General features: G+C 37.0%; 1 protein-coding gene across 1 annotated transcript in view; it reads right to left on the bottom strand.

The window, feature by feature from the left end:
* The window catches only part of EYS (eyes shut homolog), an 852,398-nt gene that overhangs the window by 342,416 nt on the left and 496,450 nt on the right, over nucleotides 1–13,532 (bottom strand). The window contains exons 30-31 of the mRNA XM_032683211.1: nucleotides 6,310–6,434; nucleotides 2,815–2,939 (exon numbers count right to left, since the gene is read on the bottom strand). Coding sequence (XP_032539102.1) covers nucleotides 2,815–2,939; nucleotides 6,310–6,434 — 250 coding nt within the window. The remainder of the gene's footprint in view (nucleotides 1–2,814; nucleotides 2,940–6,309; nucleotides 6,435–13,532) is intronic.

The following is a 13,532-nucleotide window of genomic DNA, read 5'->3' as shown; positions in this document are numbered from 1 at the left end:
CAAGATTTCATACTAGGGTCTGCACTACTTAAAGTCTTCAGTACTGGAAGACAGGACAGAGTGCACCCTCAGCAAGTTTTCATGTGTTACAAAACTAGGAGGAACTGTTGAAATACCAAATGAGTTTGCTGACATTTATACTGACCTCAAGAGGCTGAAGAAGTGTGCCAACAGGAACATCAGAAAACTCAGTAAAGAGAAATGTAAAGTCTTGCACCTGGGGTGGAATAATTCCTTGCATCAGTACATGCTCAGGGCTGACACACTAGAAAATGGGTTTAGAGAGAAGCACAGAGGGGTCTTGGTGGATGACAAACTGCACGAGGCAGCAATATGCACTTATAGCAAAGACTGACAAAATCCTGGGCTGCAATAGGAAAATCATTCTCCCCTGGCTGATGGAGTTTATCCCTCACATCTACTCAGTACGGCTGAGGCTACATCTGGAATAGTGGATCCAGTTCTGAATTCCGCAGTTCAAGAGAGATATGAATCCACTGCCATATTCAAATTGACCTTTATCTTCCCTCTGTAATTCTCCAGAGGAATTTGTGTAAAATCTACTTTATTTAGAGAAAATCTCTGCCTCCACAAAATCCTTTCTGTGTCAATTCTACAGGGATACCTTATATAAAGAACTTACTGGTCCCAGAATTATGATTTTCATTATGGGCAAGTAGAGAAACTGATAGTCTCTAACTCTAGAATAAGGGGGTATTCTACTTTTTCTCATTTACATTAACACTGGAAGTGAGTCCTAGCTCAAACAAAAAAAAAATATAGGGGTGCTTTCCCTCTTCTGGGTTCAGACATATTTAGTCCTCTGAAATTTATCATGATATTGAGATTAATGAAGGTTACATTGAATCCTTTCTCCACATTTTGGATTGTGGTTGATGTGGATGCAGACTTGGGGAATGCCTAATCTCTTATTCTGCAAGCAAATGTAAACTTCCTGAACATATGGTGGTTTCATTACCTATAAAGGTTTACATTATTTGGTGCCGTGTTTATACCACACAAAGACAGCCCATTCATTTCTTGCTGATGATGAGCCACTGGGTATGAAGTTTGTTTAGTATTGGAAGTTCCACTCTGAATGTTTAAGAGGGGTGTGTGAAGAAAGTCTTAGAAATGTCCTGTGACAAAAGCATTACCACAAGTGTCTTCTGGTATTTTAGAACTGCACATATCATTGCAAAGACCTTAATCAGCCTCAGTATTTTCTGCAATCCATCTCTAAAACCTCTTCCTTCACTGGTTCCCTGCGCTCAAGGTCTGATTTGGTGCAGCTGTGTAACTTTGGATCAGCCTGCAGTGAAAACAGCTAAGCTGTGAGAAACGTGTGAGATTTCTCATCAGGGCCCTTCATATCTGAGCTCAGAAGCTGCGTTAAACTCAGGTCCTTGCCCTTGGTCCTTCACTGATCTTACAGTGAAACTAAAGTTCACTAAAGTAAGCCCAGTACTTTGCTGATCCTTATCTTACCTTGCTTCTGTGACTTCCTGGCTTAACATTAGACCTGCTTCGTGATCATGAATTTGTCTGGACGTCTCAAATTACATTTTGTCACTGGTCTTGTTTTGCTGTCAGTGTTTGGGTTCTGGGAGACTTCAACCCTTTCCTACAAGATCATTGTCCCTGCCTATCTCGCTGCTATCCCTGGCTCCTGTCCTGTCTTTTCCTGTGGAGCAGCCTGCATGACCCTTGTCCTCCTTGACACGCGCTAGTATGTACTGGGGATTTCCTTGAGACAATGGACATGGGGCAGAGATTAATACGACACCTGAAAAGAGCTGAAGGCAGAAGTATTTTTTACTTTTTAAAAAAACTTTTCCACTTCATTGCATCAGTAATTTTTTCCCCTCTCTGACAGTAAACAAGAATCTTCTACTGTAGAAAGAAGCCTTGAAACTTGTTGGCATCTGAAAAGTTACTAATTTTCTTTTTTGACTTTGTTGCAGAGTCACTCTGAAAGTAAATATGAATCTTACTTGCAATATTCTGTTCCTTCTATTTTACAGATGTAAATACACCACATACGTGGTGCATAGATAATAAACCAAGCATCACTGCCATAATTTATAAAGAAAAGATATTCAAATAAACATTTCAAGCTTGGAGTTGTAGAGATAAGAATTTCTGAAGTAAGAAAAAAAATTAAAAATCATGTACTCCTTTCTCTTCTTGCTACTTATCTCAAACTATTAAATAGTATTATTAAATTAAGCTTGAACTGTGACGAGGCAAAACACAAGTTCTAATTGTAGGAACCAATTGCGTGCCTTCAAGTACAGAAAGAACTGTCATAAGAAAAATGGTGGTAGTATGGAAATTTCAACTTTAGTTAAATACAGTGCTGGCATTTAGCCACTCTCAAAGTACTATAGAAAAACATAGAACTAAGCCACACAAGGTCAAGCATTCAAAGGAATTTTTTGATTTAGTTTCAGGGAACTTGTTTTCAAAATACCTGTCAAGTGTGAGTTACCTCAATATGTAAAAACATTAATTGCTATACGAGATAAAAATATTGTTCGGTATTAAAAATTAATAAGTGTTTAAAATATTAACATGGGTGACTAACAAAGACATTACATATCACATTTTTCCACTTTTTGTTGATATTGGGTAACTACTTCTCCAGAACATCAGAGCTTCTGTAGTAAAACAAATAAAATAAACAACAACCAAAATACTCAGAAGGGTTGAGTTTTATCTGAGTGAGGTTAAAGAGAAAGTGATTACATTATTTTCTGTGCAACAATGAATAATCAGGTTAAGGAAAGAATAAAAAAAATTTCAGCATCTCACCACAAATCCTGGCTTGCAAAAACAGGAATAACCAAAGCTAGCTTCCTTCTGAACACAGATACCATGTATGCAGGGGTTGGATATGCACTCATCAACATCCAACTCACAATGGAGGCCTTCCCATCCTGTCAGAAAAAAAAAAAAAAGAAAACCAAACCCCATTAGTCAGATTACTGGCCATTTTATTAATATGCATTTCTTATTAAGATCTCCTTTACCACTAAGTACACCCCATAAATGAGAGGCCAAATACTCATCCGGAAGCTGTGGTTTAGATCATGTAATTTGAGCCTGCCTTGAACTTGCTCTGTGGAAGCTATGCCAAACTGGAAGTAGTAAATTTGCTACGTAAACACAAATCCAAAATTCTGTAAAATATGGCTAGTTATTGAAGAACACAGACTTTCTGCCACGATACTCCCAGTACAGATTTATTTTTTTTCTCCAATTAAATTTTCCTGTTTCTAAACGAACTAACAAACAAAGAAAACCCAACAGACTCATTACCCCCCTAGCAGTCCTCAGCTAATACAAATCTAGTTGCCCCTGTTCAGCCTTTGCTTCCGAGCAGGCATCAAATGGATCTACCTACCTGCCCAGCTAAAGACTTCATCCATGCACCTGCTATTAGTTCCAACGGCTGCTGGTGTCCATTTGAGCTCCCTGAGACGCTGTTAGAATAGAGTTTACATCTCTCCATGCTGCTTCCTCACCTGAACAGCCTGAAGCTGCAGCCACAGATCCTGAATATGCATCTATTATTCTATGGTACAATAGCTGACAAAATTCATGATCCATTACAGAATGCATTTGTCAGAGCTAAATCAATTCCCTTTCCTGGTATGACATGCTGTCACCACATGCTTTACTTTGTTCTCTGGAGGTTTTCAGGAAGCTGTAATCATCTGCCTTGTTCCTATTTTTGTCTTGGTACCATCCCTGTTCCATTTTGTTAAATTGCAACAGGGAATCTGTTGCAGAGTATATCAGACTATCTATCTTGTGGAAAGTTCTTTCCCATAGTTGCCTTTACAGATCAAAAAATCCTCAATCCCAACCCCATATTTCTATAGGTGAAGCTTAGAAGAGAAATCCGAGACCTATAATATGGGAAAAGTAGTAGCCTGCAAATAGATTTTTTAATAACTATTTCTACTTTCTATCTCCAGATGATAATTTTTCTTCAATCTCTTTCTTCAGTTGTGCAACTTTCCAAAAAGCTATTCCTCCCAAAGGTTCCCCGGCCTCTCCAAATTCACTCCTTTTCTGAGCTGTAACCTTCTCACCTTCTCAGCTGTTTCAGAGACTCAAATAACATTTGCAAATACCATATTAATTAAAAGAAGCAAGATACATAAAAATTATGCATCTTCTTAATGCATGTGGTTCCTTCACTGTGTCTTTTCCTCGTGGAGAAATAATCTAGAGATCTTTCACCCCTACTAATAAATGTTATTATTAAACGGAATATAAAGGAAAGGCAGCTCATGTTCGAGTTGGAAGGTGTTTAAAACATGTTAGCTTCAGGAGTGAGTTCCAAACCCCAGAGAAGCTTCTCCTACTTACATACCAAACATTTTCATGTAGAGTTACATAGAGACAGCAGTGACAGTTCTTGGCTAGCAAGCAATTTTTGAATGCCTATATACAAATATATTTAAAGTATTACTTTAATAAGCTTTAAAAAGGAGAAAAAAATTGAAATTGGCAATGTATTCTGTATGAGGCACTGTAATGACTAAAAAATATATCTTTTAAATTTTTAAGTCATCTGTATTGGTGAAGGGGTATATGACCATATGCAGTACCAGGTAGAGTGAGAGGACATACAGTTTAATCCATGTGGAATTTTCTCCATATGCTGAGAAGATCCAGAATGGGTCTTTATTATCATGAATTTGACCTTCTGTATGGCAAAGTCCAGAAATTTTTCACTCATTGGTTCATAAATCAGGAGTATACAGTTTTTCTGAATCATCGAGTATCTCCTTGACATTAAAAAAGTTGCTATGAATGTATTAAGCTTTAAGTAAGTTAGTCCTAAACATAATCAGGCTCCAGTAAGCCAAAGATGCTTGGATTTAAGTCCTACATATCAGAGTATCATTCCTTAGTACCAATTAAACAAATGAATAAACTGCCAAATTGGCTCTCATTACACACATGTTCTCTTTTGCTTCAAAATCTTCCATACTTTTTTTTAAAAAAAATTCTCTTACATATGTTTTGCAGTTTTACATGCTGCACTAGGGACAATTCAGAATGAAAAAAAAAATAGAATATGTTATTATTCAATTCCCTATGTGTTTTTTTTTTAAATGTAGAACAAGTATGAATAGGAATTATATAAACAGATTGCTAGAAAGACTGCAGAAAAGTGTGATATATATATGGTCACTTGACTTCAGGAGAGTTTTGCAAGACCTTTTCACTTTTAAATTCTAATCAAGAAGGTGACCATACTTCAGTACAAAGGAAGTAAGTAGATCAGGTGCATGAAGATATCAGGAGTTAATAGAATCACTCAGAATAATATCATTCAGAATATTTCTAAATAATCTCTAAAATAATAACTAAGAAATCCTGTGCCAATACTATTAAAGAAATTATTCAGCAGTGTTGGTCTATACAATAGTAAATAATAGACTTAAACTGAAAAACTAAAGTTTCAGAGGTAGGTACTCATAAAATTCTTAATTTAATAGTAACCTGTGGAGCAGAATGCTACTTATGGATATGGACCAGAAATACTACTTATGTTGCCAAAAGGCTTTTTGTTAATAGAAATGACAAGAGATTGTGAGTAGTCCAGAACAAATTAAACTTGTGATTGTGTGACAATGCAGGCTGACTGTGACTTTTGCTTTTTTATAGATGCTAAATCTCTTTTACTTTCCTAAGTCACCGGATCTGTTTTAGTTGACCTATGTCACCGTAAGAAAAAAGCTCCCACTTTTTAAGAAAGTGCCTTTTTTCATTCTATTTGTAATAGTTCAAAAAATTCCTTTTAACCCCTACCGGTGGACATAAGCATGATATGTCTTACAGCAATAATAATAATAGCAATATTATTATTATTATTATTAACAATAACAAAAACAATAATAGTTAAAATGTTCTGAATTTCTTTTCAATTTTCTTTTTTTAGTCTTATGTTACAAGTAGTTAAATTATCTAGCCATTAAACAGTGCCTACTTGGCTGCTTGGTAAGTTACGTTAGAAAAGATCACAAAGAATTAACCTAGCTCTAGGTCATTCTTCTGGTTAATTCAGTGAGCTGGTTTTAGTTTTAAGCCCTTCGAACATTCTTATTGTGATAGTTAATTCTCTTTAGATTTCATTCAAAAATCTTGCCAAATTGTACAAATCTTTTTGTACCTTATAGGTTAAATACACAAAAAGAGCTTGATATAATTTAACGATTTTTTCTCAGTATTAACACTGGTAATTAAAAACTATCATTGTTTAAGACTGCTCTGTCACATAGCAATTACCTTGTGTACATTTACAAGTGTATCCATTGATATGATCTTCACAGGTTGAGCCATGTAGACAAGGTGATGAATTACACTCATTAACTTCTATTTCACAAAACTGTCCAGAAAATCCAGCAAGACACCTGAAGCAAACAACATTCCAAAGTGTTATACTGTGCATAAACATCGTATAAAATATACCTTGTGTGGAAACAATGTGTCTAATGCATGTGCATTAACAAGATGCAATCTCATATTTTGTTTTAAGGAGTATTTTGCTGGAACTCTTCTAAGTTTCATGTTGCAACCTATGGTGGTCTTTTAGGGGATTTATGATGGCAAAACCCATCCATGAATTTCACATCTGGATCATAATCAAACATAACAGTTTCAATTACAGTTTACTGTTTTTAGCAAGCTGAATACAAACCTTTCTTAATGTACTCTTGGGAGACTACCTACTGAAATAGTTTAGCTAAGTAACCACAGTATTTGTTTGTAAAAATTGCTTGTTGACAAATATTGCACTATGTAAACTACAGCATAAAAGATAACCTTCAGGGACAATGGTTTCATTATTGTTCTAGATATCAAATATTAGCCATCTTGAAAAAACTCCTCTGTAGTTTTGTGATTGCAAATTCTATGGGATAATTGATATCAAAATAGTTCTATATAATTTCAACATACAATACTCACAAGACCTTTAATGAAGTTCAGAAATTCTACTAATCTCATTATTGAAACACATCTTTGCACAGTTTTACTGATATATGCAAATATGTTCTGAAAAACAGGGTCCCATAATGGTATTTACATGTACTATTTTGAGATGCATTATACATAGGTATATTTCACGAGACAATGTATTCAAAAACTCCTGTTACTAACTGGGTGGTGCACATCTCTTGTGTTGTCTTCGCTCTAACGAAAAGCATAAAAGTTTATGCCCCACTTAGAGAAAGATGAGTACATAAACAAATTACCTTTGAGTAAATTCAAACATTCATGTCACCTACTCCTTAAGGTGTGAATACAAAACATATCATTAGAATGAGGTACCTGCAGTGTCTGCCTTAAGCTTTCCAGACCCTGAAGCAAAAGAGGAGGAGGATGGACCATGAAACAGGTATGCCTAACACGTCCTGAAGGATCATTACGCTATGTATCAGTAATTATGTTTTGGTTTATTTTTGCTTTTGAGTACATTTTTTTATTTTATATGAAATACACTCTGGATAATTAGAATTTGGGACCCATCCACCCCTCCGGCTTCTCTCTCTCTCTCTTACGCACTCTCACACTCTGCCAACAACTTACAGCTGTTGTTGATATCTAATTTTCACAGGAGCGAAAAAGAACAGCTCCAATTGGTCCCTCAGGGGGAACTCTCCTGGGACCAATCACCTCTAGGCCACCCCTCCTTCTGCACTGACCTTGGTCTACACTGTTGTTCACGTGTTCTCACTGTACTCTTCTCTGGCTGGAATTCTTCACAAAGCAACAACCTTCTGTTCTTAAATATGTCATCACAGAGGCATTACTATCACTCCTAATTGTAGGAGCCAGTTCTTTGCCATTTTTAACCTGCATCTGGCATTATCTGCAAATTGTGATGAAATTATACTTGTAAACTTTCTATTTTGCAATCATTCCTCACTTCCTACTAATCTCATCTGGAATGGAAGCTCTATCTTCTCCTACGAATACAAGAGTTTATTAATGTCCTCCAGGAAGCTAACAGGCACTTGCCCTGGTTGTGAGAAGCACAGTTTTAATAGCACCTATATTAAGTATCACCCTTTGGAACTTCCGTGTGGCCGCGGGGCCTCCCCCACCAGAACCCCTGTGCAGCACGGGGCTGCCCCTGGGCCGCCCCCAGCGGGGGAAAGGAGAGAGGGAACTTCGCCGGCGTGGCTTTGCGGCCTTGTGGGAGAGAAGAGGGGAGGCCTCGGAGCACACAGAGGTTTGCCAGTCTGGTTTGGAGGAGGGGAAGGGTGCTGGGTGGGCCATGGGGGTCCTCAGACTGGCGGGTGGGCGGGGGGGGCAGCCCTGCATGAAGTGTCGCAGGTAAGCGGTGCGTGGGAAGATATGAGGTAACACAGTGGGGGGAGGATAAGGTCAGGGTGGATAACGGTTTCTTCTGGGGCGTTGGGAGTCTCGGCCAGGCTAGGGCCTTGAGAGGTACTCAAACCCTGGGTGGGTATGGGGGCTGGAATGAACAAACGTTCATTTGTTTGGTTTTGGCTCACCTGCGGCTACTGCCCATGTTCAGTATGTTCTCGATATATTTGTTACATCCTGAAAGGGTGGTCAGGACAAAGGGTTGTTCCTGGGTATTTCCTTGGGATTGAATATAGATAGGTGGCAGAAAAGTAGGAAGTGTAAGACTTGCCCTAATTGTTTTAATAGTAGGAATGTAGCCTGTGTACTCCTATGTGGTTGCGAGTTATGCTGGTGATGGTACACGCCTTTGGTAGGGTCGCCCATGCCTGACAGGTCAAAACCGTAGGGTCAGATACAATACATCCTTGGGCAGGATGAGCTCGTTAGCCTTCCGGCAGTCATCCTAGGAGAAGGACAACTCTAATCCCAAACCGGGGCAGATGGAGCTCGCTTACCCCTGTAAGGCCATCCATCCAAGAGAAGATCATGCTAATTAAACCTATGTCCTGAGGACCTCGCTGCCACCGTCCAAACTCTCTCGGCCCCAGCAGATGAACCTTTAGGATTAAAGGGTGGGTTCAGTTCCGCGCATACTGCGTCTCACCTAATCCATTGCACAGCCCCTCCCAAATTTTCGTTCGTGAAGCCTAGCCATGATGATGATGATATTAAGTATCACAATCAAAAACAGAAACTAGAGGAGGACTCATACCTCTAAGTGTCTAAACAACCTTGTATATACACAGGCTTAGAATCGGTGTCCAATTTCCACCTATTTGGTAAGAACTATCTTACACCTAAATTAAACCCTAGTCATCTAAGAAACCTGTGGGTAAAAATGGTCTTGAAGTGTAACTATAACATTTAGGCATTTCCAAAATGTAATTAATTCCTAAATCAGGAATAAGGTTCGCTGATCATTTTAAAGGTGCTTCCTCTTTATGCTTGTGCTTTGGGCTACTGGCTGATATGAACGCAGAATATATAGTAATGTATATATGATACAGATTATTTTTCTTGTCAACAATTATTGTACTGAATATAAATTTTGAGAGAGAACAGATGGAACATTTAAGAGAGAGTAAGAATGGAAACAGAACAAGAGGCTGGGAATGTTTAGAGTAGGAAAATACAAAGATCAAAACAACAGACATCTTTGAACACACAAGAGTCACTGAAGAAAAGGGAAGTAAACTTTTAAAAGTCTGTGTTCTGAAATTTTATTTCTGTGACAAAGGACAAAAAAGTATCAAGAGAAAGAAGAGAAGGGTCAAGCCCTGCCCTTTGAATGACAAAGTTGCCTGGGCACTGGCCATCTGGAGCTAGGAAGAGCTGGTACCCTAGTCATGCTGTATTAGAACTATGACTTTTTTTATGTCCATTTCATCTGAAAGTCTAAAAAGCAAAAACTCTGGGGCATAGACTGAATGTGCTTGTAAATACTAATTTCCTCATCCTCAGTGTCGGTCTCCAGTAACTAGAGCTAATCTACCTTAGACTTTCTCTTCCTTTCCTGTACCCCTGCACTTCTGGAGGGTGTTGGGAGTGATAACGCATATATAATTCCAGCCCTATTCTTCTAAAGAAGCTGTACTTCTTACAGTTGGATCTTCAAATTTTACTTTTAGTGGGATGTTCAGTTTAAGAAGTTCACCAGTTATCACTAGATGATTCCATAACATGATGGTTGCACTCTCACCGTCCCCCAAAGTCCTGAGATAACAAATTGTCATGTTAAACCTTGATGACATGAAGACTGTTTTGCTTATAAAGCTAGTTGGCAAAAAAATTGAAAGGTTTGTACTTTTCTCTCATACTTGATGTCACAAGTGGTTGCAGATACCTGGGAAGATTCAGTCATTGGATAGCAGTAATAAACCACTGCTACCTGGGTCCTGAACAACACCCTATGTTGGTGTGGTGTCTGCATAGTTGTTTCTCTCACATAGTCTCAATCCTCTCTCTCACTACTGTTCTGCCTGCAGCAGACTTTATTCCCCCAACTTAAATACGTTTCCCAGAGGTGCAATCGCTGTCACTGATGATCTCAACCCTGGCCAGCAGTGGATCTGTCTCAGAGCCATCTGGTATTAGCTCCGTCAGACATAAAAATCCTTGCCACACAAACCCAAAACAGTTGCAAAGATTTATTTTGACAGATAAAGAATTCTAGCATTATTAAGATGATTTTCATTATGGGTTCACAGAAGCTGCTCTTTGTTCCTGCCTCACGGGACTTTGTACTTTGATTCAGTAAAATAATTATGCACTGAAGGCCTTTTTTTTTTGCAAAAAACACCCAGGACATTTAAACAGAGTAAGCGAGACAATACACAGAATCAAGGAACTGGCAGGAAAGGGTCTGGAGAACAGGTCTGTAATGGACTAAGTATAAAAGCAATTTGCAAGCTTGACGATGGCCTAGCTAGTTGTTCAAGCTAAAATAAAGGTGACTCATTCAGGACAAGGGCATAGCAGTCTAAGGGGCTGCCTATTAATATAATGAAGTATCGATCTATAACCTATAACCTGTTATATAGATACAGAAAGACAGTGAGTGTTATCTATATGCATTTCACCAACCTGTGTTTAGGAAGGACTAACCAGGTCATAAGAAATATTCACAGATTTAGTAATTTTAAATCATAGTTTAAACATTTGCTACTATGATATTGATAAGCTTACAGAACTACAGGAAATTGTAATGTAATTGATATTTTATCAAACAAAGGTCAGAGAAAATACCACCTGCCTGATTTAAGTATCTCTGTCTCAGTGCTGTAGACATCCTACCCCAAGGCTGGTTATAAAAATGGATCAGACCTCGGCTAATTGTTAGTAATGAGAAACATCCTTGCTTTATATATAATATATATAATTATTTATTTTTTTTAGATTAACACTAAACGAGCAGCAGAGGAATCTATTTATGAATCAGAACATATCTGAGGAAAGGTCTTCCTGAATGTCTGCTGATTTCCAGAGTTCCTCATACTTTAACATAAACTCAACTTAGACTCTTGTATCAAAGATTATTGATCAAAATATTACATTTAGACAAATCTGAAACACCCTTGCAATTGCTTTGCTTCTTAAAATTATGCTAAATAAGATGATAAATTATTTTAGATTCTGGAAGGAGTCATCAGAGAAGGGGGAAGGGAACTTGACAAACTTGTTCAAGAGTTTTATTCCGAAATGGAGTTATTAAAGCCCAATCAGAATTTTGTAATAACAAATTTGGGGTTGCAAAAATATTTGTACTTTTTACATTTCCATATAAAGAGTGAGTAAATCAGTAAGAGACTTCAACTCCTAGATGTCCTACAGAAAATTCCTGTTAAAGAAACAGAAGTGATAACTGTTGTCAAACTTACTTCACGTAATTTTACATTCTAAGGGCTAGTGGCATGCAAACATTTCTACTACACCAAATAGTACATTTAAAACAATTCCAAAGTTAATTAGTAATTTATTAAGAGAATTAAATGAAGAGTTTTGGTCTATGGCAATTATGGCTGCAGTCAAAGTAAAATTTTTTGTATGTTAGTAAACTTTCAAACTCAGAGTAAGTATGTAAGAACTCAAATGTCAGCCAAATTTTCCCCTACAATTCTAATTTAAATCCTATTGTAACTCGTCACTCTTTGAGTCTGTTTTGTAACTCATCTTTTAAGTCTATTTTTTACCTGTACCCTTTTCCTTTTCTTTCCCTCTCTTTCTTCATCTGCCTTGTGACCTTTTAAAGCTTATGAATAATTTGTGTATTAGTGAGCTATGAGGTTCAGAAAAAACATGGTTTCTACAACGTACAAGTTTATTAGGTTTGTCAGGGAGCAAGGATTAACTGCAATTTTACTTAGAAGAAAACATTTATGCTGTAACCTTTACCTGCCTGTGTTACTTATTCAACCTGGTAAAATCAATGTACTTTGTAGACCAGTTCACACAATGAAATTTGTTTGGGACATCAATTTTTCTTTGTAAGTGTGAACCTTGACGACTGTGGTAATGTTTTGTTAATACCTCTCAGTTAGGTAATTAGGACTTTTGGCAGAATAATAGATCAATATGAAAAGTACATGTCCCGAGCAACTGTCTTGCCTAAAATAGTCTTGTAAATGTGCAATCTCTTTTGACATTATTCATGATTATTTTTCATCTTCAAATCTACATTTTCTGTCCAAAATAAATCTAGTTAACTGCTCTACTGTAACAGGCCAGCTCTGTCACTGCAAATTTATGCTAGGATTGCTATACATTATTAACAAGCTATGAAAAGTCACTGGCTAAATGTCATGGAACCTGAGATATAGCAGCACCTTGGGATTCATATAGCAAACAGTTTAGTTTTAATCATCTTGGACCACAAGGTGCCTTGACATTTGCGAAGCAACTTTTTCCTTTTTAACTTCCACTAGTATCAGACCTCTATTATCTCAACCATAATTTTCAACTTCAAGTGTGATAGGAAGTTGTACCTTTTAAATTAAAAAAGTGAAAAATTGATCAAACATAGACCTTATCATTCCTTTAATCAATGCTCATATGCTAGCTTGGAAAAAAAAAACAAACAGGAAGAGCAAGGAAAACCAGACAATTTAAACACCTTCAGGATTATTAGAGACATTTCCTGTGAAATACATGACTCTTGTCTTGGCATTATTGAGGCATGACCTTCATGAAAAATATTAACACTACAAACTTCTGCAAAACCTTTTTAATTTCAAAGAAAACAATTAATAAGAGAACTGCTTAATTTTAAATATATGTATCATTACAACATGATTTCTTAAATCTTTAAATTTTTTTTTTAAATTCTTCTACAGTGACAAATAAATTCTCAATTTTTATCGTACTTCACTCTCTAACAGCTAACCTTTTGGACCATAAGTTTCAATTTACTGGAAACCAATGCATAATTTTTGCCCTTTTAAGTAGAATTGTTCACAGAAAAAAATAAAAAAAGACAAACATTATTTTATTTTACTGAATTTATTTCTCAACATATACAACAGCAAACCAGAATCCTGACCCTATCAACATTGATTTGAATAATGAACTCTGTCTCATTT

Source organism: Chiroxiphia lanceolata, chromosome 3 (genome assembly GCF_009829145.1).
Source record: "Chiroxiphia lanceolata isolate bChiLan1 chromosome 3, bChiLan1.pri, whole genome shotgun sequence".
Classification (NCBI taxonomy): Eukaryota; Metazoa; Chordata; class Aves; order Passeriformes; family Pipridae; genus Chiroxiphia; species Chiroxiphia lanceolata.
Note: the sequence above shows the minus strand (reverse complement) of the source record. Positions and strands in the feature narration are given on the sequence as shown.